Source organism: Phalacrocorax aristotelis, chromosome 1, assembly GCF_949628215.1.
Source record: "Phalacrocorax aristotelis chromosome 1, bGulAri2.1, whole genome shotgun sequence".
Lineage (NCBI taxonomy): Eukaryota > Metazoa > Chordata > Aves > Suliformes > Phalacrocoracidae > Phalacrocorax > Phalacrocorax aristotelis.
Window position 1 is genome coordinate 96,490,706 of NC_134276.1, and position 24,253 is coordinate 96,514,958.

Here is a 24,253-nt window from a genome sequence, read left to right on the forward strand (position 1 = left end):
CAACTGCCCTCCCTGGCAGACCTTCGGGATCCCCTGCAGTGTCAGTGTGCATCCTCGAGCCGCTGTGTATGGCATTTGCTGCAGGAAGACTGGATGACACTGAATAGATGGACCAAACACTGGGCTTGGATAGGGCTTCCCCTCCTTACCATGGGGCCCTGCCAGACATGGCTGTGTAGGGGAGTCGCTCCAGCCCGTCCCAAAGAATAACTGTGGGACTACGCATGTGGGTGCTACTGCGGGGTAGAAAGTGCACTGACTCTGACTCTGAATCCTCTTGATGACTTCTGTCAAAGAAATAGCTTAGCCAGGTTTATGTGAACATCACAGACACATTGCTGACTGACTGGATATACTGCCATTTAAGGAGATAAGTTATACATTATATCGTTGCCTTGCAGTCACAAGTACCTGTGTCTACACCTTCCTAAAACCTCATGTTAAGGGAGGAGGGACAGAGTTTCTCTGCAAATACCATTCCAAAGCTTGGGATCCTTTGTTATTTTGAGGTCCTTTCATCCATCAATCGCTGCAATTCATTCAGCTCCTCAAGGCATTTCTTTCTGCAATGGTCCTACAGGGGTAAGCATCTCCTGGCCTTACTTGCTTCTTACTGAGAAGCACTGGCTACCCCTGCTCTGCAGGACCCTGCAGTTCTGATGCCCTGGCTGTCCCACAGCTTCACCTATTGTTGAGGTTTGGACTTCTGCTAACCCGGCCACAGCCTTCTACATCCCTCTGTGTGCACAAAGGACACATGGGCTTATGGATCAACCAAGAGCTGTGCCATTCCCCGAGCAGCTGTCAAGCTGGATGATGAGTCAACCAGGGTCCCAGGTAACAGATCAGTAGGTAAATCAAAACACAGCCTTTGTGCTCCAGTGGATAATATTGGGACTCAAACTCTGCCTTGAGCTTCCTATGGACATGTCAGTGTGATTCACTTGTGTTTGGGATTGCCTCCCTTTAAAAGGCAAAATGATGCTCCATGTCCTAAGAGCTACAGACGAAAACAAGTCTTAAGTTTGGTCATTATTTTGGTGGCTCTGGCTCTGTATATCAACAGGTCTACGCAAATTAAGAAAATACTCCATTTAGTATGTGTCATTTTAATCTTTGATTAGTTTTTAGTGTCACTTTTGTGACAGATGTGATGCGTCACATTTCCAGGCTTTTAGAGGCAAATAATGAGTCTCGTGACCTTTCACTTCTCAGGAGTTGCTCAGCCACTGAACTCTGATGCTGCATGCTGCAAATAATAATTTCAGCTGGCTAGGACTGGGTAATCCCAGCATGACATTTCATATCACTTTTCAATTATTTATTTGTAATATCTGCTAAACCACAGTTAAAGTTATCCAGCGCTTGGCTGCTAGATCAGTGACAGATAACCCTTTCCAACAACACAGTTTGTTTTGAAGGCCAATATAACTAGGAGACTGAGAATAAATTGATAGGTTAAGAGGTTGTACATGGGAACTAATGCCCATCGTCTGTCCAAACGCCAACTTCCAGAGAGCAGTGCTGTCATCCAGCTGACCTTCCTCTCTTTTCCCCTGCTGCCCTTGGCCTAAAGTAAAAGCGCCTCTCTGTAGTCAGAGCTGAGCCTGAAAAAGAAGAAACTCACAAAAAAAAAAAATCCTTTCAGAAAAAAAGAAAGGCTTCTTAAAAACAAGTCTCCATGCTTTCGCCTTTGTCACAGCCCACACTTCGGTACCAGCACCATCCAGGGCCCCAGGATATTTTACGCCTTAGCTCTCAGATCCAATCCAGCCTGGTTAGTCCTGTCCTCGCTGCAATCGTACGCCAGGAGCATCGGCCTCACCTCAGGTAATTTCTTGGGAGCCTTCCCCCACAGCAACATCCCAGTCCCACCTCTGTTGTGGCAGGTATGTCCCTAGGAGTTGCATTCCTCACAGTGGCAGGAGAGGATGTAGCGGTAGGTGGCAGTGAGCCGCATGCCCCCCGAGCATCGCAACCGCATGGCTTTCAGCTTGGAGGTCTGGGGACGGCAGCAGTGGCAGGTGGAGCGGAAAGGCTGCTTCAGGACGGTGCTGAAAGACACCATCGGCTCCGAGCGTGACGTCTGGCTGCAGCGCCCTTCGCAGCGAGCCAGCAGCACCATCTGCGAAGGAAGAGAGATGGGTTAGGAAACACGTCCCCATGGCTCCCAGCACACAGCTAACACTGGCAGGCAGGTATGTCCTTCCAGTCTGGCTGGTCTTTCTTCATTTACTACATCTCCCCACCTCAGCCAGGGCACCCAGCCCCACACAGTGTATTGCCCTGAGCTGTGTCTGAGAGAGCGGAGGAGGTAACATGGGCAGAGGAAAAGAGAGCCTCCTCCTGGAGTCCCAGTCCCCGACACCAATAAGGACTACAGGGCCTGGTTTTCTGAAAGCTGACCTCAGGGCTCCAAATGATCACAGCCAGCCCTGCTTTCCAGGCACAGTGACTGCAACTGTGACTTGCTGACCCCAGATTTGTGGCAGCCAAGCCCTTAACTCATCAGCCAGACTGATACTTCAGTTGGATACTTTCCAATGTTTTGAGTGTATACTAGCGATCAGCAGAACTGAATGTCTTAAATGCTTAGATATATAAACATATAAAGTAGAAACGTAAAGAAGATGCTCCGTTTATTGCTTCTAAAGAAGTAAGTTTCTAGCTTTACAAAGATCACCTTGAATACGTATTTGCAATTATATGTGTGTATATATATAATTGCATCAGTTGTATCTGTATAAAAAGAACTGTACAGCGTAAGGCAGTGAAAATGCAGTGAAAAAAGCGAGGATTAACTCCTCGCCAAACATGAGGGTTCACTAGTGAGATTTTCCACAAGTAATGCAGGCTCCATGGTTCTTCTCCTCTTGAGTTCACCAACTGAGCTGTGACAAGGGCAAGGTAACTTGCACAACGGGAGGCACTAAGGAAGGAAAGACCACGGGGTGTCACCTACTCCCTTTCCCAACAACCCCTTGTTGAGCAGAGGAATGGATAGAGTCTCCTAAGCTCTATAAAAACCATGGAAAGGATCTTCTAAAGCTCAGGAAAGCATGAGGTTAGAAATAGCTGTTACCACCACTGGATAAGTGTTGGACAAGTTTAAACAAACTCTTACACCTTCATGGGGAATGAAATATTATTTAAGTCCAGATCACCTATTTCTCATTAACCAACACAAACTTCAAAATCAACTTCCTGTATCATCCCAACAAGGTCAAAATGTGACAGAGGTAAGAAAGTAGGCAGTAAAACAGTCAAAAGTCTACCCTATAACCAAGGAAGAAGATTACATTTTAACCATGCTGCCCATATGTCATGTTTTTTTCCAGACAATCTAAAAGGATAACTACAAATGTGACAGCAAATATTTTACAACATTAAACACTTCTGAGCTTCTTTCACTACACATGATCAACTGGCTGCAAAATTCCAAGTCTTGCAAGCAGGTATGTCAAATGTTTAATTTTCTCTTTAGTCAGTCATAAGGAAAGATGAGAGGGAAAGACAGAATATTCCTGGTATAAAGTAGGAAATACCAGCAATGTCAGTGTCCATGGGACAGGCACTGACCATCCATAGTGTACTTTGTACAGTGCTTAAAAATGGCTCTTCCAAGAGTACTTGCAGACTAAATGGTTTGCTTGGAAATGTATTAATATATTAACAAGCACACTTCAGTCAACACAGGCAGATCACAAGGAAGATGTCTTCATGAGCTGATGATCAGGTGTTGGTACCATCTTGGTCCTTGGTTTAATTAAGAGATGCGTTCTTGTGGCTCTCCAATAAATTTACCATCCTTCATGATTTGTGGCACAAGTTTATAGTGCCCTCCCTGCGATGCTGCCTATTCATAAGTGAATTCACTTTAGCTGTTAGTAGCAATATGGTGGGAAGAAAATGTCAGTGTACTGGAAAAATTTCAGTGTATCAGCTGTGTCCTTAATACCAGTGTCTTTAGTGCATATGAGAACAGGGAAAGAGACAACTATTACAGTGCTACCAACCCATTAATGACAGATAAAGATCCGCTTTTGTCCCCTGGTAAATAAAACTCACTTCCCATAGTGACAGGCAGGCAGCTGGTGAAGCGCTACACAGGTATCTAATCCTGCCTGTATCGCAAAGGAAAGACAGCAGATTGGGACATTTTAAAAAGTTTGTTTCCTTCCCAGCGTCTTGACAGCTCTTGTTAGGTCCCCCACTTTGACCAGTGCACCGGGCTGTGAGCACGCCTTGTCACAGGTTATTTCCATGCATCCGTCTGAAGAGGAGGCTGAGGAGCAATCCAATGGCAGCTGGCAACTGCTCAAAGTGGAGCTGCAAAGACAATGGAGCCAAACACTCCTCCGGAGTGGCAATGAGGGACGTGCAATGGCCACAGGTTGCTTTTTGGGAGGTTCCGAGGTCATCCAGAGTCCCTTCCAACCAACATTCCTGTGATTCTGTGATTTCAGCCCAAATGTGACAGCACACATTGCTGTATGGTGGAGGTGACTTCTAATGGTTGATGCTTCTGGAGCTAGAAGAGTTAGTCGCTTCTGGTACTGTTACCCTAAGGACTATTTACGGCATGCATCTGCTCCTGTATCTGCAGGTACTTTCAGAAATGCCGGGAAAAAAACAAACCAAACCCTGAGGAACAGGGTAACGGTGCAACAGTGTAATTATAGGGCAGAATTATCTGATGTGCCAATATCTGTGTCCGAATAAATTTCTTACGGACAGCAAGCTTTCTAAAGCAAAAACAGTCAATATTTCTTCAATGTGCAACTGCACTTATAATTGCTTAGCAAGCCTTGTCTTTAAAAACATGTTTTATTCTGTGGAGACTCTAATTTTAATCTCAAATTTTGCTGGCTACATGGTTTTTCAAAAGGCTACAGTCAGTATTCATATCATGTAAAATTACACAGTGTTGGTTTTATGCCCTGTTTTTGAATGACAGTGTGCATTTTCACAAATGGCACAGCAACATGGGCATCAAGTCAAAGTTGCAGGATAAAAAAAAATTCAGATTTCCCATTTTGATAGCTTCTGGGCTAACTTGAAGTCCTCAGCAAAATTTAACCTCCTCCTTCTCCTCCTAAATCCAGAACAGCACCAGTGGATTTTGGCAAGTGTGCAAATAAGCTGGAAATAGCATGTACTTTAAAAGCTTTGCTTTGCCATTTAATCAATCACACCAGCTGCTTATTGCATCGTATACTATAGCACAATAGAGATTATCACCTAAATAATTAGTACTGCTATGATGGCATAGCACAGTAATACAGTGGGTGTATATATAGTAAAAACATGTGGGTGTTTTATAACCTGATATGCGTGCCTCTTGGCTCACCTCGTCCCCCACACATGTGAGCCTATGCGTGTCACCTTGCGATGCTGGATCCGGAAGCACAGTGCGCTACAACGTGGGAACTGTGGGGGATCTCACCTGTATGAGCAGCTAGGGAAAAATAAGTTTTCTGACTTAAAGTCAGCAGTGTCATGGGTATATGGCTAGCCACAGAAGAGAGCAACCTGAATCTGAGACATTTGACTCTGATCATTTCAGCTGTACTCTGGAAATTCAGAAGTTGCAAACTGGTTTGATAATAACAGTGTTTGTAGTCCTCTTCAGCAACAAGCTGAGGCCCAAAAGCAGATGGGCTGAGATGCATGAGAAGAGACTTTCACACGGTATTCCTGGCCTGGCTGCGAGCAGGCCTTACTGAAAATCTCCTGAGCTACCTCATGAGCAAGTGTCTTCAAACGTTTGCTAAATCTTTCTTCATCTGGTCCATGTCTCTCTGGGCTGGATTCTTTAGTGCAAGGCTGTCAGTGGTGGCACTCTTCTGGCACATCTGGAGGAAGCACTGGTGTGACAGCCAATACTGTAATTTAGGAGGCTCTGGTTGCTGTGGCGAGGTGATCCAGCACACATGAAAGACCAGTGGGTCTCTGTGACAGAGGTCATGCAGATTCCAATACAGTCAGGAAAAGCAGTACCTCACGAGCTGCCACAAACATTTCCTTGAAGTCATAGGAAAACACTGTTTTTCAGGAACAAATTACCTTCTTCCACCCCTCCTTTGTGTCTCTCTCATATATTCTGTTACTATAATGGACTATGTTTCCGAAGGCTTTGGAAACCTGTTTTCAACATCTGCCTGAGGTCACAAGCAAGAGGGATTTTAATGATTGAATTTTATTGGGTGGATGTTTCCAAATGTAACAAAACTACTTCCCATGTGGGTGCAATTGGCAGCCTCCACAGAGAAGCACGGTGGACATAATCCTTTTTTAACCAAGATGGACAGCAAATGTAATTTGTCTTGCAATTTCTGAAGCCATTTTTAACTTCTGTAATTTTATGCTGCACTAAAAGGGAAAACATACAGAGTGAAAAAGGATGGCTCGAAGGAACAAATATATCATGCCATAAAAGGGCAAAGTCTCTGCTTGACATCACTTGTCAGCCCAAGCTTCACAACGGAAACTCAGTGGAAACAAGAGGTACCACAATTCCCACAGCTACTCCCACAGAACCTTCCTTTTTTTTATTTGTTTATGTTTTATCAAAATATATATAGGAACAGACATTGCATCTAATTTTCATTAGCACGTCTAATATTGGTCTGTGTTTACATGCTAGATCCAGAACAGAAGCCATTTGTCTAGCAGAATGATTCAGATCCCTGAGACCTTAAAAAAAAAAAAAAGATTGATTTAACAAACAGAAGTTTTCTAGGAAATGTCACAATTATTTCACTTTGTATGGAAACTGCTTTCATTCTCCACTTCATGAGAAAGTCCATACAACTTGCAGTATTTTTAAAAAACTGTTCTTGAAATGGTTGTGGAATTTGCAAAGCCAAGAGATGTGGTAATATTTTCAAACATGATTTCCATTAAAGGCTTGATTTGAAAAAAGTCACTGACATTTTTGCAGTCAGAGTTATAAATGTTTATGTCAACAGCTTTTTTTCTCAAAGCTTGGTTTTGAAATAATATTGTTTCTATTAGAATGCCTTCCCTGTTCTCATTTCCATCAGTCCCACTCCTAAAGGTCTGATTGCTTTTCTCTGTCACTAGGTATGTTAAGAAGTGGAGTTGTTCTTGGATTTCCTTCCTTCCTTCCTCCCTTCCTCCCTCCCTCCCTCCCTTCCTCCCTCCCTTCCTCCCTTCCTCCCTTCCTCCCTCCCTTCCTCCCTTCCTTCCTTCCTTCCTTCCTTCCTTCCTTCCTTCCTTCCTTCCTTCCTTCCTTCCTTCCTTCCTTCCTTCCTTCCTTCCTTCCTTCCTCCCTTCCTCCCTTCCTCCCTTCCTTCCTTCCTCCCTCCCTCCCTCCCTTCCTTCCTCCCTCCCTCCCTTCCTTCCTCCCTCCCTCCCTTCCTTCCTCCCTCCCTCCCTTCCTTCCTCCCTTCCTTCCTTCCTTCCTTCCTTCCTTCCTTCCTTCCTTCCTTCCTTCCTTCCTTCCTTCCTTCCTTCCTTCCTTCCTTCCTTCCTTCCTTCCTTCCTTCCTTCCTTCCTTCCTTCCTCCCTTCCTTCCTCCCTTCCTTCCTCCCTTCCTTTCTTTCTTCTCTGTCTAGAGTTGGGCCATCTTGTCTAGACTGCGCTCTTCCTAGAAAGGTTGGACTAGATGATCCCTGAGGTCCCTTCCAGCCTGGGATTCTGTGATTCCTTCCTTCGGCTGTGTAGGAAGCAATGCCCTGAGCAGGGAAGAAAAGCACGGCCGGAGGTGAGGCACAGGCTGACCGCAGGGCAGGCAGGAGTGCGTGGAGCTGTGGGTCTGGGAGTGCAGGGGTTTCAGCCTCACAGCAAGTGCCTGGCTGGCCCAGCGACAGCAGGGGCTGGCTGTGGTGGTGGCCGCTGGAGAGCTGGCACTGGTGGGGCCAAGCGGAGGCAAAGCCATGCTGTGGGAACCTGCTGCAGCTAAGGAACAGAGGTGGGTCGGTGACGGCCCACAGGAGAGGAGAGACCATGACATAAGAACCCCTTGTCCTTGGGTCAGAGAAGCCCCATCCTTCATCCTCCAGGACTGAATTGCTTCAAGGGCTGGGCTGGGACCTGTTGTGTTCATTCTCTTCTGTGTGAGGCAGTGTGCCCAGGTCAGTTATACTCTGCATTTCTCACCGCCCTGATGAAGTCACCACTTGTTACTCATTTGCTCTTCTGCGTGTAGAGGAGCAAAGGGGGCTCCTATCCAAACCTGGAGACCAAAGGGTCTCTGGGGACCATGTACCATCTTGCCTATGTTACATACTGCAGCTATTCCAGGACAGGGAGCCGAGCGCGAGAGCCAGCTTAGTGAAGCATTGCCCTACTGGACCAACCACTGTGGTAGCTATGGCTTCTCAGGTGTAGCAGGTGATATGAATTGCCATGGGAGGGGAGGGCTGCTATCACACCCCTTCCAGGACATAAAAACCACCTGCTCCACCTGCACTTTTCACCTTTGCCTTGCACTGGAGTCAACTGCAATAAAGTCAATATTGCACAGACAGATGATATCTGCAGTTCTGTGTGTTAATGCTGGACGTTTCCTAGATGGTAGAAGGTCTAGCCTAGGCTAGGAGCAAAACAAAAGATCTTTCCTGAATCACAAGTACTGCACAATTTTACTGTTTGAACTCAAGAGCAGTAGGGCAAAAGCCTCTGCTCTCCCATCTGCCTCCCATCGCTCTCTTACCCAACAAAGGGCTGGCAAAAGTATCGGTGCTGGTTGTTCCTCCCTTTTGTAAATCCAGGGGTGTGGGTGCATAAGACAAAGCCACTTTCTGCAGGACAGAGGGATGGCCCAAGCAGAGAGTGTATATCTGAATGCACACTGGGTTAACTCAGCCGGAACAAATTAGGAAGACGAAAGGGACCAGCAAGGATTTTCCCATTGTTTCTCCCCATTCTTTTTCTCCATGCAATGAAATAAATGACTGTAGGCTACATGCGCAGGCTGCTAAATCATTTTGGCACAAAATATTTGAGGCTTGAAATCTCAAATGAAAGGCAATTTTGTATTTCAGTAATTAACATTAAATAATTAAAATTGTAAAAAGTAATTAAAATAAGTAACACAATAAACATCCAACTGATATTCTGCATTTAAACAAAGGCCTTGAAACTAAATGGGCAAAAATCTAGCAATGTTTTTCACATGCTTTTTTCATTATTATTTTACAGCTTGATTTTTTATCTCAGTACCTGACCTCGAAAGTTATAAGTTTACACTCTCCATATTGAAGACTCACTTGAAGGAGGGGGTGACTGAGATGATCTTAACTTCCAAACTAGCCCATCTCCTTGGTGCTGATGGCTGAGACCCCACCATGCTCCTTTGAATCTTATCATTCACTGCATGTTAGCTTTACCACCATGGTGTGTTTTTCCTTTTGAAAAAGTGAAAAGACACTCAAGAGCCTTTCTCTCCATCCCCAGTTCTGATGTACACACAGAGATCTCTACATCTGTATGTCTCTGCAGCTGGATTTTGGTAGCGAGGAATCTGTGCAGAGAAAAATCACCCCAAATGGCTCATTTTAACAGCACCTTGCTGCAAAGGGGTGAGGGAAGTCCTTACCTTCGAGCTACACTTGTACAGGGGGTGGCTGATGGAGTCGACGTAGTGATGCCTCATACAGCGGGTGGGGTCAGAGTCGATCATGAAAGAACTGTCTGTTTTACTGTCCGACTCTCCCATCATTGCCAGGAGCGAGAGCATGGAAATCGAAGCCGCAAGTACATGATTTCCCATTGTCGAGGAACTTCTCACTGATAACAGCAGAGGGAGGTAGAGCATTAAAAAAAAACCTCCAAATACTAGCAGCCAGTTCCTTTCCAGGATGGTGAAAAGTCTGGTTTAGGTCTCCCAGCTGTCATTCTTCTTCTAGAGTTGGAGTTTGCTGGGATTGTAATCCGTCAAAAAATCTCCTGCGTAGCTGGAATAAAAACAATATAAATCACAGTCCTGACCGAAAAGACCTCTGGAGAAGAACAGACATAAATAATATTAAAGCACACAGAATTTTTGCTAGCCAAAATATACGGTCTGAGTGAGCATCATTTCCACAGAAGGTAGAGTATACAGCATTAGGAAAGACACATCAAGGCCTTGTTACTTAAAGCATTGCTATATCATTTTACGAGGGAGAACTTTTTGAGTTTTAACATCACAAGTGGAACAATGCCAATCTTTTTCACTTTTTGATGTCCCTAATGGGTTCCCTTCAAAATTGGTGATTAATAACACATCAGAGATTTCTGCAAATTGGAAGGACTGTGTATCCATAAAAAGTGTCAAAGGGGAGCAAAGCTAGGCTGCCTCCGGCATTACAGATGGGAATTTCTGGCCTAGGTAGCGCATGGAAGAGCTGGAAGCAGGCTGACCCCTGGCTCTAGGGGCTGTGTGTTGGTCTCCTGCAGCTGCTGTGCTGCAGGGACAAGGGGCACCCCCAGGATGGAGGGAAGCTGAGGGTGCAAGCCCTGGCACGAGCAAAGTGGTCCCCAAGAAGCTTGCTGAGTGCCGACCTGCACTGCGTGGAGGACTAGCTAGGTCTCTGGCTGCCCTGCCCTCCTGAGTACCAAACTCACACGTACACAGATGGGCGTGCTTGACTTGCTTACTCACCAGGCTACACTTGCTCAGTGTCAGTCTCTTTCCTGTCAATTAATGAGCAGCATCTGAAAAATACATCATATTCCATAATATCCACGTACATCCCAGCTATCAATTGGGAAAAAATATATGCAGGTGGAGTCATGTGGATATCCACCCAGGGACCTGGATTTCTGGCACACGTTGGAGGACAGGCAATCCCCCAGAAAACAGGCACAGGACAGCCTCTGAAACGCTGCCCAGAGCTCCCTGCCAGCAGGGAAAAGAAGGCATCAACCCAATCTGCTTCGTTGCAGCCCCTTGATCCTTCTCACAAAGACTGTAGTCCTACATGGCTGATATAAATTCACTTGTACTATAAACAGCTATAGCTTGAAAGAGCTGTGAATTATCCATCTAAATACAGCCTGATGAAGTAAAGGATAGTCATATGTAAAGTTAAAAACATGAGGATTTTCTGAAGAAAGTTATGGTAAAACAGATCCGTGGTCATGCAGAAATGCTCCCCCAGAGCCTCTTGCCTATTTAAAGACCTGATGTGTGCCTTTATTGCCTTATACAAGCCTCTTTCAAAACGGTTTTCTCATTTGCTGGCAATACCTAAACTGACTGATACTCATCTCCCAAACAGCCTGAAATTACGAGGCTTCCCCACCAGAGTGCTTGATGATTTGTGTATTGCTCTATAGCTTGCTCAAACACTTTTGGAGAGGAGTGCATAGCAGTGAGAAACACTTCCAGAGTTCATCCAAGTTGGGAGTCAGGACTTGTCGGGCTGAAATGACATACAAAATCTCACGCTGGGAAGAAATGTAATTAGGGATGCTCTGTGTATTGGACATTTTTTAAAGCCTTTTTTGGGTCTCAAACTATTGTTCATGTGCCTAAGTAGGAAAGGAAAAATTATGTGACTGTGGATTTAATAGACAATATATTTTTTTCCTGGACTCTGGCCTACAACCTGGTATATTTTCCTCAAGCAAATGTTTTTCAGTGGATATGGCATTAAAAAAATACTATGTCTTTGCGGTATAAGGAGCTTAAACAACACTAAACACTCCGTATCTCAGATACATTTATTCCCAGTCTCGTTCATGTCAATAAATATCCCTCCAAACATTTTAGCAATATGAGGGAAATCTCTCGGTCATGGGAGCTGGGACAGACTTCTTCCCAGAAGTGAACTGTACTACTCTGGGTCATGCAGATGATGCCCAAGGATTAGCTAACGAGAGGAATGATGCACTTTTTTTTTACATTTAACCTTTTACCTACATTCCTATTCTTCTTTATAAAGAGACTGACCAAAACACGCTGCTTGGCAAGGTCTCTCTCCAACATAGTTAATCAGTATTACACACCCAGTAATTCCCTCTCTGTCCAAATAAATTTACTTGATATTGGACGGTCTCATCTCATGTAATATTACTTCCAGGGATCCCCATTTCCCACTCTCTCTGTCCCACTGTTAATTTTGCACTTCTATATCTTTCTATGTTTTTGATCAGTATGATTTAATACAGTGAGAAAAATCTGGAGTCCTGGCTCGGTTTTCAAAGGCTTATCTCTCTAGTTTTCCTCAGGAAATAATTGGATGACATAGAGTCTGCTTCATGAAAACATTCTGAGAAAGCTGGAAAAAAACAGGGAAAAATGTGAGAAAAGGAAGACGTCTGTACCTTCTTCAGGATAAGCACAGCACAATATAAAAAGCATTAACACTTTCACAATCTCTTAAAATTGCACTGATACTTCACTGGCAAAGAAGTGTAGCGGGCTTTGGTAACAAAACTTTGAAAGAAGAAAAAAGTACTGTTATCACATATTTCTTAGTAAAAGGAGAGACCACGGACGGTAATGTGACCTGTCTTTTGTGAAAAAACTGTGTACAGCTGTTGATAGACATAGTGGCAAAACAAGCGTGTAGGTATTGGAAGCAGGACTGCAGGCAACAGCGGCTATTGGCACATGCCAGTATCTCCTGACATACCTATGCAAAGTGTACACATACATTTTTCAAGTACATATGCCATATATAATCAAGACATATGGGAAAAAAGTCTCACAGGGACATTTAAACATATACAAGTTAGTGTGCAGGTTTTTCATTATGTAAAAAAACCCTAAATATTTTCACTCAGCTACATCACCGTGACGAAGTATGTTGACCTGACATTTTCCATTTCCAGCTGATACTGTGCAATGGCATTTCACTTTAAATTAGCATTCTTTTTTTTTTAGAAAAAATAGGTTGTATTCCTTTTGAAATGCTGTCTGAAATTATAAAATCCTAGACAATGCATGATATCAGGAGTGACGTATGTAGGTTCCAGTCTATCCTTCTGTCCAAAACCAGAAGCAAGTACACCTGTAATCATTAATCATTATAGCAGTACTTATGATGACATTTTGTTTCATTTGGAAAATACACTTTTTTATCAAAATCAACAATTTTGAGTAGAGGTTTTTTTCTTTTATTTAAGCTGGGTTTTCCTCAGTTTGTTTTCATGTGAAAAACTCTGGTAAACAGCTCATCTGCCAAGCTAACAAAAAGGAAGCTAAAATGCTTCCCCTTTAGAACATCCTGCAAAGAAAAGGATGTAAAGGTGACTTCATATTCCTAGGCTGAAAATTTGCCACAAAAATATTTAAATATTTGGCCTAACAGTGGATTACTACCCATTTTTTTCAGAATTCACTGATATGGCAATTAGATGTTGTTGGTTAATAGGCTTATAGTGCCCTTTCCATATAACTAGTTTTCAGGAATTCATAGAGACATAGCATGCTAAAAGCTGGTACAGCTGTTACATAAAACTGCAGGGAAAAGCAGAAGACATCCCAAAGAAAGGCCATATGAACATATGATCCAAGAGTGTAATTGCACATGGACATAGGGGCAGAGTTAGGGTTATTTTTCCAACTTTATGTTGTTATTAACTGCTTTTTGAGTGTTGAAATAAAGATTTCTTATCATAGCCTTAATATCATTTAGAGAGTGGTGACGGTTAAGATTTTGTTTTGCTTTAAGGACAGAAGAAAATTCCATCATCTGGAATTATTTAGCCAGTCACTTTGTGAGAACCTAATCAGAAATTCCCTTTTTGCTATGTATCTTGGAAAAAATAAAGAGCTGAGCAATTCTCCAAAGGTCTATTGGATCTGCACAGCTTTTACCCTGGAAGGTAGGAACGGAGCAATGGAAAAGCTCATTTATGGTGTACTTCTGCTTAGCTGTTCCCCACTCCTGAGCCCCTGAATTAGGCATTCACGTATGTTCAGCTTGGCCTTCGTCTGCTGTGCATTTTCCATGTTTGAGACTCCTCCTTGATGATGGGGGTACAATTCAAGTCACTCAATGCGTTTTATGTTTCGGAGGCTGCCAAAATCCTGTTGGAGCCGCAGTGTGTATATATAACTAAGCCTGGCCTTGCATGCTGTGCATATTTAGTAAACACAATTACTTGGATCCTACCATGTGGTTCCCTCCTTCTGAATTTGTTATGTAAACAGAAGAGTTACACCACTACTCGGTTTCTCCAAACTCCAGCCCTAAAAAAGTGTCACTAACCATACACGTGTATATATATGTGTGTATATGTAGTTTGCCACTGCTCTTCTGACAAGAACACCACCAAGATCTTTATGAGACCAAAATGGATTTCTCAAGAACTTTATCTAACCTGGAAAAGTTTAGGCCAGAAAGAGAAGGATTTGGAGATTTTGCACTCCAAGATCTGGACTGGAGTGGAAACAACTGTGTTGGTCAAACTACACCATTGGGTTACAACAGACTTTGTTCTGCAGGGCTAACTCCCCACTGCCAGGCCCACAAAAGGGACTGGGGACTAGAAGTGGGGGAGGAACAATCTGTGCTGGAGGTGACCTCCAGTCCCCCAGTCCCAGGCATGGGGTAGCACTGTGGTGTCCCTGCTGCTGCTGCTGCATGGCCACAGTGTTAGCACGGCCCATGGCAACCCATCACCAGGATTTCTAAGTAATGGATCTGTGCTTTCAGGGAACTTGGGGAACCATTGTTTCCGCTCCTGCAGTGAGTTGCCAAGGCCCCAGTTAGGCAATCAGCTGAGGGGGCCCTGGGGCCCCACGCTCTACCACAGCTCCCAGTTGACAGCAGCGGTTCGTCTGTCCTTACACCAGGGCTACACTTGTGAAGGTGTACCCTCTCCCAAAGCCATGAGTTGTTCTGCATGTCCACAGCTCAAGCCTTGCTCTAAAGCCACATCTCTGCTGGGACATTAAAGGCCCCCGCAGTGCTGTGGCCATGTGGCATGGCATGGCCTGCTCCCAGACTTCCTCCAGCCTCCATGGCACTCATAGGGCTTCCAGCCCACCAACTACCCACACCATGCCCAGGAACCACTGTGTGCTCTGGAACAAAATCATACAAGTGACTGAACAATTTAAGAGAACAGTTTATCTAGTAGGATTGATGACAGAAGATGCTGTCCCTGATCTCACTTCCTGTTGAAACAACTCCTTGGAGGCTTTATCAGCTCCAATGTATGTTTTAGCTTGGTAAATAAATGCAGTCATCTTCTCATCTAGGTATTTTATTGGAGCCATTCCTGTTCCAGCAGTGAAGTAGCTGGCCTCCTACATATGCTTTCAAAATCCTTGCTACGCTTTGCAGCCGTCTTTCAAAACACCTGACAAAGTCACCGAGCGGGAATGTGGCAGCCGGGAAGCAACAGGTGAACACAGGGAACTCCAGTTGTTTGTGAAATGCCTCCATGCAGCGTGTGAACAGGTTTCTTCCCCTCCCGAGACAGGGCAAATACCAAACTAAATATTTTTGAGTGAGATCCTTACAGGTCTAAATAAGTGAAATGATTCCCCGAGGCCTCGTTGTGCTAAATGAGTGTTTGCTCCACTGACATCCAGCTGTGCTGAAGCTTGTCGCCTTTGACACCAAGGGGAGTGCTCTCACCCGTTGTCCGGGAGCTCCATCCACCCGTTACACTGCAGGTTGTGGGGCAGCATGCATGTTCGAGGAGGGTACACGAATAACACACACTCCTGGCCAGAGCTGGTGGCAGCTGGTGGGCAAGAGGAGAGGGGAGGGAAAACAGCAGTAGAAGGGAAAATATGCTTAAAGGAGAGGACCTAAGCCTCTTCCTCTGGGTGTCCACAGGAGGGAAGTACATCTTCTGGTCCTACTGAGGCCGCACAGTCCTACTGCCTGCCAGCCAGCAACTGCAGAGCACTGTCCCATAGAAACCGAGAAGAGAAAACGAACGCTACCTCTGAGCAGTCAGAAATGTCAAACACGCTGATGGTAGTTGAGAGAAGCTCCTGCATATTGTTTTGTGCTGTGAGGCTTTGCTAAGTCTTTTAGTGTTTCAGGAGATTAATACCTGTGACTGTAAGCAGACTGAAAAAATAGGAAGACCATGGTATTTGAAGCATAAGAAAAAACATAGTAATTGCAGCAAATATAATGGAAGAGTGCACTGCTGCAAGCACCCCTGGGAGCATCAACACGCATGGGATGAGCACACATGGGACTGGTTCCCCAGCCTTCAGTGGGGTGGCTCGTGTAAGGCCCCCTAAGTGTTCATGCGGCGGGGACCCGGTGCATGAGGTGGAAAAATTAATCTGAACAGCACTTGAGCTGGCTGAGCTTCCCTTTCCTTTTGAAGTTTCCAAGAATATTTCCAGTCCTTCAGGTAGCTAGGAGAGGGGGAGCTAACAGCGCCTTCCTGCTAGGTGGTTGAAATAACAAACTCTAGTGGGTACGGCAAGCTGGCGCCCTGCCAGCAGACAGGCACCGGCCAACATGGAGAAAAGGTTTTTAACACACTCGCAAAGAATAACTACTGGTGGACAAAAGAGCACTTGTATTTTTATTCTTTCCTTTTCCTGCTTCCAGGAAACTTTAAATAGATTGATTAGGGGCATGTATGGGATCTCTCTCTAATGAGCTAGTAGAGCCATTTAATGGCGAGATGATGCCAGCCTTGGATTTTTCCTTTATTCTTGTGTCTCGATGAATATCAGAGTAGTCATGGTCTTGAGTCCGGGGCAGGAACTGAGAGGAATACAGCTTCCCACTTGCTCATCCAGATGGTGCTGGGTGGAATCACTCCTCAGTGAAGTGCCAGACACAGAGCCAAGCTGTCTAAGGCTGCCCATCCCTCTCAGGAGGCAAACCAGCAAGAGTGGCTGCTGGCTAAAGTGCAAATATTCCCAGCCAAGCATTAGCTATAGGATTTGCTTCAGTAATTACCTCTACTTTAGTCTTATGACCCAACATGAGGAAAAATTACTCTTGGCCAAATGACAAGTTGCTGAGAGGTCTAGGGCATTTGGGCACATGTCCTTTACCTGTTGGAGTGTGTTACCAGTAGGTGGGCAGTTTTCGTTCTGTCTTTTATTGTGTTGCATGCCTGATGATTAGAGGTTGTTTTAATGTATTTCCTAGAGAACTCAAAGGACTGTAGTTATTGACTGATGCAGGAGTAGGAATAGGTTTCCCATTCTTTAATACTAAGCAAAGAAATCCCTGCCATCAGGACCAGCAGAGAGTGCTATGCGTGCTGGAGATAGCACATGATTGAAAGGGATGTTCCCTCTTTTCTGACCCTAGGGGAAAAATCCTCTCTTCTTTTCTTCTTCAAAATTCAGACCACCATCCATATACCTTGGCTTCTGATAATTAGGAACCTAAATATTTGACTCGTGGTAACAATTTTATATCTTCTAACAAGGGGAACAGTGTTCCCCTAGGTCCCACTCTCTTTGAGCCGTGCTGCTATGAGAGTAATGCGATTGTCACTGCCATGGTATGCTTAACCTTTGCCAAACCAGAGCTGAGGCATTAATTCAGATCCTCAACTCACATGTCTTAAAGGGCAACATAACCTGTGCTGTCTCCGCAGTGCCGGACCAACACAGTTTGCAGCTTGGTAATAATACGCACGTAAATGTGACAAGTGTAAGCCGTAACAATGATTGATGCAAATAGAAAAATAACAAAGAGAAGCTGAAAAACAGTGGTATGGTGGAATTCCTAGGACCGGTGTCTCCATGGCACCAGCAGCCCAATACCCTGACACCAGAAGAAAGGCTACAGTCGTCTGTGGTAGAAAGGATCTCCGTGCCATGCAACGAAATTCCAGCAAACAGGACAAGGACTGACGGTGTCTGGAAGTGGTAGTGCCACTGCTACCCGGATAATAGTCTGAATTAGATTACGTGAAAAAAGAAGGAATATATAGACGGCCAGCTGCTCAAAGGCTTACTACAACCTTGCTTTTATTGTTCTGCTAAGTTAGAGGTGGGGCATCAGAGGGATTCCTAACATACCACTACTGAGAAATTTTAATATGTTCCACACTGACACATATAAAAAGGAAATAACAGCTGATCATAGTCAGCGGAGACTGCAGCACCTCTTCGTATGCATGCAAAGAAGTGTGGGCAAAGTGGGGTGCACTTGGCCAGGAAGACTCAGGCACCCGAGCTAACCTGACACCAGCTGAACCTTTCTCCTGCCGCTGAGCTGAGTTTCAGCAGAAGAGCTGTTGAGCAGGAAGCAAGACAGCAGGAAAAAAGGTGATCTGGGCATGGCTACTCACCCCATCCCGAGATACCAGGACATGGAGAAGGGCAGGGGAGCTGAGAGGCTGCACATTTAACACTGATGAAAAGAAACACATGTTTACACAACCGACAATGATCCGGTGGAACAAGATATCACAGAGGGCAAAAGTTTAGCTGGGCTCTGCAAAAGGGCTTTTTATGTATGGGAGGGTTGCAGTTGTAAGTGTTTTATTTTAAAAGAGTTTTTGGAAGGGTTATAAACTCTCAGAACTCTGAGACTTCAGTTGATGGGGTTAGGGAAAAATCCTTTGCCACTGTAAGTTACCCTGTAGCTGCCTGCCATGGGGTCTCTATGTCTGTCTTTGATGAGGCCGCTTCCAGCCATGCTCAAGAGGTGGATTACTCAAATAACATGGAACTGTGGCACAGTCTCATGTAGCAAAACTTTTCTAAAAGTCATAGAGACAAGTCTCTCCTCATACTCAGCAAGACATTAGAGATAGAGGAATTTGTAGATCTGTAATACAACTATGTAATACTTATGATTGCAATGGTAATATTTGGGGGAAAAAAGGAGCGTTTTTTTCTTCTTTCAGTTAAACAAATAACCCACCAGACTTCTTACAAAAAAGAATGTCTCAGTGGCTTCATGCAAACTTTGCACCATAGATAGTCAGCTCCCTTCAAGGTTCAAGAACAACATTGAGTGCTTCCTAGTGCATCTAGGAAGAACAGGCAAGCCAGGAAGGGGACACAGTCAGCCCTGGGGGAGACGGGGAATGAAGCCCACTCCAGGAGGACTCCTGTCAAATGAGTCACCGCAGGCACCGATACCAGGCCCCAAGGAGGCGGCTTGCTTCCCTCCCACCTGGGCAAAAGAGATTGCAATCCTGGGAACTCAAGCAAGCAAGAACATACAGATGCTTTCAGAAGCTTTGATGCATATGAGAGATTTTTCCAGTGGAGCAGATGGTTTTGTGGAGATCAGCCATGCGTAAATAGCTACCTGGGGTATTGCTACTGCAAACCATACACAAGACTGTCCATAACAAGTATCCTGCTCAGCAAAGGGGAATCATCAGTGTACGTGCATCTGATTAAAACCAGGCACTGCGCAAACCCAGGAAACCTACATGGGACCTTCAGGTAGAGATCTGAGCTTGTAACTACAGTAATCAGCAGCAGCCCCTAATTATATCCCTTCACTAAGTCAAACTGCATTTTATTCCATAAGCTGGAAACATCTATTCCTTCCACATTTGCTTTTAACTGGGAAATATAGAAGCATCTTCTTATAATAATAGGTATTGCAAATGAGATTTCATTATTCCAGCAAGAGCATGTCAATGTATGTGTAAGTCACGTTGGGAATGCCTGATTCAAGATGGTAAGTAATTACTCAACAAATAGTTCTAAGTTGAATGAATTATTCATGTGTATAACTGCTCACAGACATGAGTAAAGTCCCACAGCCCAAGCAAAAGTGAGCATCATTAGTAATTCAAAAGAAGAAAAAAATAGCGATCCTAAAATGTAAATGTTATTTCGAGGAAAGACCATTATTGTGATTATTACATCTGCACTTATTGACTCCACCAGGCAGCTGGGTTGCTTCTATTAGAAAATAACTTTGCAATGAGGAACTGGTTTGAAGTGAATTTGTCCCCATTGTTGGTTTTAAATAATCATTTGCCTGTCCTTTTCCAATATGCAGAGTTCTCACCTCTCAGCCACTGGGACGGTTACAAAGTTTTAGGAACTCTTAATAGCATTTAGCATATAGGAAACATTTTTTCATCTTTAAAGAGTTGCGGAAAACTTAACAAGTAACTTGTCATGCCATCTGTCCCAGGCAGAAACAAATAAGATATGTTATGGGGAGGTTATGGGAAAAATTTAAATGAACTTGAGGGGTAGGATAAGCAATCTGCCTGACAGTCCCACAAGAGTCAGTCCACACACAGCGTCTTGCAAATTCAGATTTGCCACAAGAAAATTACCCCCCCCCAACACACACTCTGTGTGAGCCTGCTTTACTGACTCTACAGCAGCTAGCTAACATAGCACTGAGATTGCTCTTCACATGGTTCAGCTTTGTTACTCTCTTTTTTGCTACTGGACCCATTAATCTGAACTTTTATAGGATTAATTCACTCACCTCATTCCTAGCAGGGAGACAGAGCTTTCTTCCTCAGCCAGGCTCTCTCGGGGCAGTGTCCGTTCCCGCGCCTCGCAATTACACTACACTGACACTTTATCACTGGGCTCATAACAGTGAAACTCTTCTTTTGTCCCAAAGACACAGAGAACAGTTATGCTCTTGCCTCTGACGCTGATGCACAGCAAAATGATCTTCCAGCAAATGAAGAGAGCCTCCCTCCCTCCTTCAGCAGGCGGTCTGGGGTCCTGCAGCATCCTCCCATGTCAGCTACCGACTGCACAGCCACGCCGCATTACGTGTCACGCTGACAGGGTCGGCTACCTACTAAATATACCCCTCAGCGTTACAGCAAAGGCAAACACCATAGCTTTCCTCACAGGTTTCAGCCAATCAAGAGTTTATATTAAATCTGTACTAATCTATAACCAGTGCTGCCCAGTCCATAGTAAAGTTTCCCAGAATTTTGGATAAATAATGTGCAAATTAATAGTGCTCCTGCAAAGCATGACACACAAAGCTAGAAATAAATATTGCCTGTTGTTTCAAATTATTCTAAGCACTCCAGCAAATGACTGGCAAGAGAACAGCATGCATAAGTAGTGATAAAAGTAAACAGTCTAGCTCTAAACTAGCAGGCTTGCCTGTGTTCATAGAGCCCTATTGTAATGGGACAAAGAGGGTGCTGGCGATACCGGCGCTCTCTTGATGAATTCAGGGCAGAGTCCAGCACGTCCATTCACTCCAAAGCCATACAGCAAGGACCAGTGCAGAGCTGCAGACGTGAGCCCGGCATGCTCTCAAGAATAGGTGTTTAACCAAGGAAGCACACTGGGCTACCTATTTGTCTGGGTACAGGCATCTCTATGTCTCCTTCAGACAGGAGGTATGGTTAAAGATACAAGGATAAGGAGAAACAGGTACTAAAGCTGTGTCAATTCCACATCAACACATTTTAATTTAAAAAATGGTACAAGGAGAACATGTGTGTCTGATAAAGAGATTAAGAGCTCAGTTTAAGTCCATGTAATACCCAAAAACTGGAGGAATCTCTAATTTGTGTGCTTACCTTTGGAAAATGCAATGCTCCTTCCTCCCCTCAAACCCTTCGGAGAGCTAAAAAGAGGTCCTGTTACTTCCAAATGCTTTTGTTCTTCTGTCCCTCTGTCACATGGCTTGCCTTTTATATTTGCAACACACAAAAGTTAGGGCTGTTGTTTAAGAGAGAGGGGGAGAGGGAGAGGGAGAGGGAGAGAGAGGGAATGTCAAATGGAAAAGTGCCATTGCAGTCATATATCAATCAGGGCAGCGGCAGCAGCAGCTCGCTGGCAAATGGGAATTCCACAGAAATGTGAAGCTCTTGTTATCTGAGAAATCACAAAACACCACCAGCCAAGCTCCCCTCTGCAGGGACTTCTTATTATTGGCAAGCCAGGAAATAGAAGGAAATGTAGGCGCTTTTTTGTTGTTGTTATTGTTTCAGATCTGGAGATACGTACGCTGTGGCATATGTAATCCAGTGGAATATAAATCCTGAATCAAATTCCTTCCTAAACAAATGCACTGTGTGCAAAATAAAGCAAACCACCGAGAAGCAAGGTAATAGAGCTAAGTGAAGAGTCTGAAAGTAATCATTTAAAAAATTTTATATCTGTTTGTACTTCGAAAATATCCATAGAGAAACTGCCTTTCCTCCAGGTTATTCATTGATCCCCTTTTCTCTGACACGTTTTTCTTAGATATTTTTTAACTGTGGTTGGTCTCAGATATCCTTAATTCAAGCTGTGCTGCTTTACTACAATTGGTCACCTAAATCATCTGACATTCCCTGGCTCTCCAGTTGGGTAAGCAGACGAACATTTTTCTGTAGAAATATTTGTCTGCAAATCTGCAATTCTGATGCTCAAGATAACCTGCCCTGAAATTCTGAAGTTTCTCTCAAATAAACTCAGAAGTCTGCTCACAGAAGCAGAGCTAGTTAGATTTTCAAACAAATGTTATCTTTCTGCTTTACCCACCTTCCTCTGAAGAACACCAAGCTTGAAAATGGTTATCCTTCAAAACTTTTACATAAATGTTGCATCTTTTATGCAAAAATTAATTCCCTCAGGGGCTGAAGGCAGACTTCATCCACTGGAAAACCCCACTCCCAACAAACACGTCGCAGCTCTGGATTCACCAAACCCTCCTCTCCGCTCCCACAGAGGAGCCTATTTTACTTCCCTTTGGAGTGTCCCCTGGTCGTCCTGCGGCATTACGGGAAGCACAGGCCTTAGCCAGTTAATTAAAAAATAGGCGACATAGCTGGCCATTCACAAGCTGGATCTGTTCAGAGGCACTGGCCAGCAGATGGACGGGGTCCTGTGTCGATTGTGTTTGAACTCTAAAGGAAAGTTGGTATTTGATGGATGATGTTATTAGCTAAATGTCTTATGTGGTATATGATCAAAGAACAGATGGAAATTATGCCTTAAAAATAGAATAATCTAAAAGGGGAATGGCTTGTAGATGAGTAAGCATCATGGAAACAATAAAGGAGACATTCTTTGGCTTTCTTTGCTGCAGAGCCAGGTTTGGCTGGTGGGATAAACAAATGATCCACTTAGGACTGAGATTCTCAGGATGTGAGTTTTGCCGCACATTTTTTTCCTCATATTCAGTGTTTACATTGTTTTGCTTCTTAAGTCAATCCCAGGTTTCTCTCACTGACCATATGTGTACCAGCTCTCTGCCTCCTTCGCAGATGCCACCGCAGTAGCCCAGGGTGGATGACAGCGGAGCTCACCAGCATCTTTACCGCTGTGTAACTGCAGGCTGAAATGTCACCGATGCTCTGGCACTACACTTACCTTAAACAGATAAACTACACACAACAATCTTCTTTAATTCAGCCAACACCCTCTTTAAAAACTAAGGGCATTGGACCTTTGGTCATTATGCTGCCAGGTTGTCTCTTTTTCTTCCATGCTCCAGTTGCTTGCACTAAGGACCTGCCATGTGCGACACAAAAGCCTGGCCGAGTAGCTCCTGGATTAAATCCTCCAGGAGACAGTAGATATCCTACTCACGGTTCTTACTGAAAATGATGCTTTTTTACTGGTGAAGCTTAGGTTTGGTATCTTCGTGTCATCTACAGGAGACAATATCTGCATTAATTATTTGTTGGGTACTAAGCATACATTAAATACATGACAATTCTCAATAATACCTCAAACGGTGGTATTTTTGAGAAGTGGTGCCCAGCAGTTTGCTACCATAGCTACGAATCCCTCATACAGGAAAATCTGAAGTTATTGGACTAAAAATTTTTCAAAAAAATTAATAGTGGCTTTCAATTTTTTATCTTCAACTTCAAGGCCATGTTCGGCAGTAAGTGGGAGCTAATCTGCAGTTTATTGACCTCACAAACTGGTGACTTATAAACTGACCCTCTCATTTGTGGCCTTCTGAATGAATGTACACATGATCACAAGCACAAAAGTAGAAGCATCAAATGTAGCCTCCCCCACCTCAAGTGGGGCCTATAACTTTTTCATAGCTGTTCATAAATCTTCATCTCTCAAACACTGTGACTTAATCCCACCCATAAAACCAGTCATTTAAAGAAACAAATAAAAGCAGAAAGCACAGGAGCTCAGAGCTCAGTTTTCAAAGATGATTACACATCTGAGGTAGCCCCAGATATTAGATAAAATTTCCAGAACATCTAAGGTATCCTGCTCCTATCGGTTTTATCTGAGTTCCCTTCAGAGGGAGTTTATCTCACTTAGCAGTAGTTTCCTGAAAACTAAGTTTAAGCTCTCTCATCAGCAAATGGAGATTTTCCATCCCAAATTACTTCCAGTTCAGGCCAGTTTAAGGTTGGCATCAATAACAATTTTTCTCCCTCTGTGAACAACCAAAGATATTCTGCTCACTCAGTTGGACTAAAT

At 44.1% G+C, this 24,253-nt stretch overlaps 1 protein-coding gene across 5 annotated transcripts; it reads right to left on the reverse strand.

The window, feature by feature from the left end:
* Window positions 1–1,090: 1,090 nt before the first annotated feature.
* NDP (norrin cystine knot growth factor NDP) lies at window positions 1,091–21,974 on the reverse strand. 5 transcript variants are annotated; one of them, XM_075098396.1, is made up of 5 exons: window positions 20,322–20,625; window positions 18,199–18,260; window positions 10,613–10,665; window positions 9,566–9,923; window positions 1,097–2,125 (listed from the first exon to the last, which is right to left on the reverse strand). In XM_075098396.1, exons 4-5 carry the CDS (start codon window positions 9,782–9,784, stop codon window positions 1,898–1,900), a joined length of 447 nt encoding a protein of 148 aa, XP_074954497.1. In that variant the 5' UTR covers window positions 9,785–9,923; window positions 10,613–10,665; window positions 18,199–18,260; window positions 20,322–20,625; the 3' UTR covers window positions 1,097–1,897. The 5 variants fall into 5 exon arrangements, with proteins under 5 accessions (XP_074954506.1, XP_074954489.1, XP_074954497.1 ...); XM_075098387.1 differs by lacking the exons at window positions 18,199–18,260; window positions 20,322–20,625 and adding an exon at window positions 21,391–21,479; XM_075098381.1 differs by lacking the exon at window positions 18,199–18,260 and having other exon boundaries at window positions 20,322–20,849.
* Window positions 21,975–24,253: the final 2,279 nt, after the last annotated feature.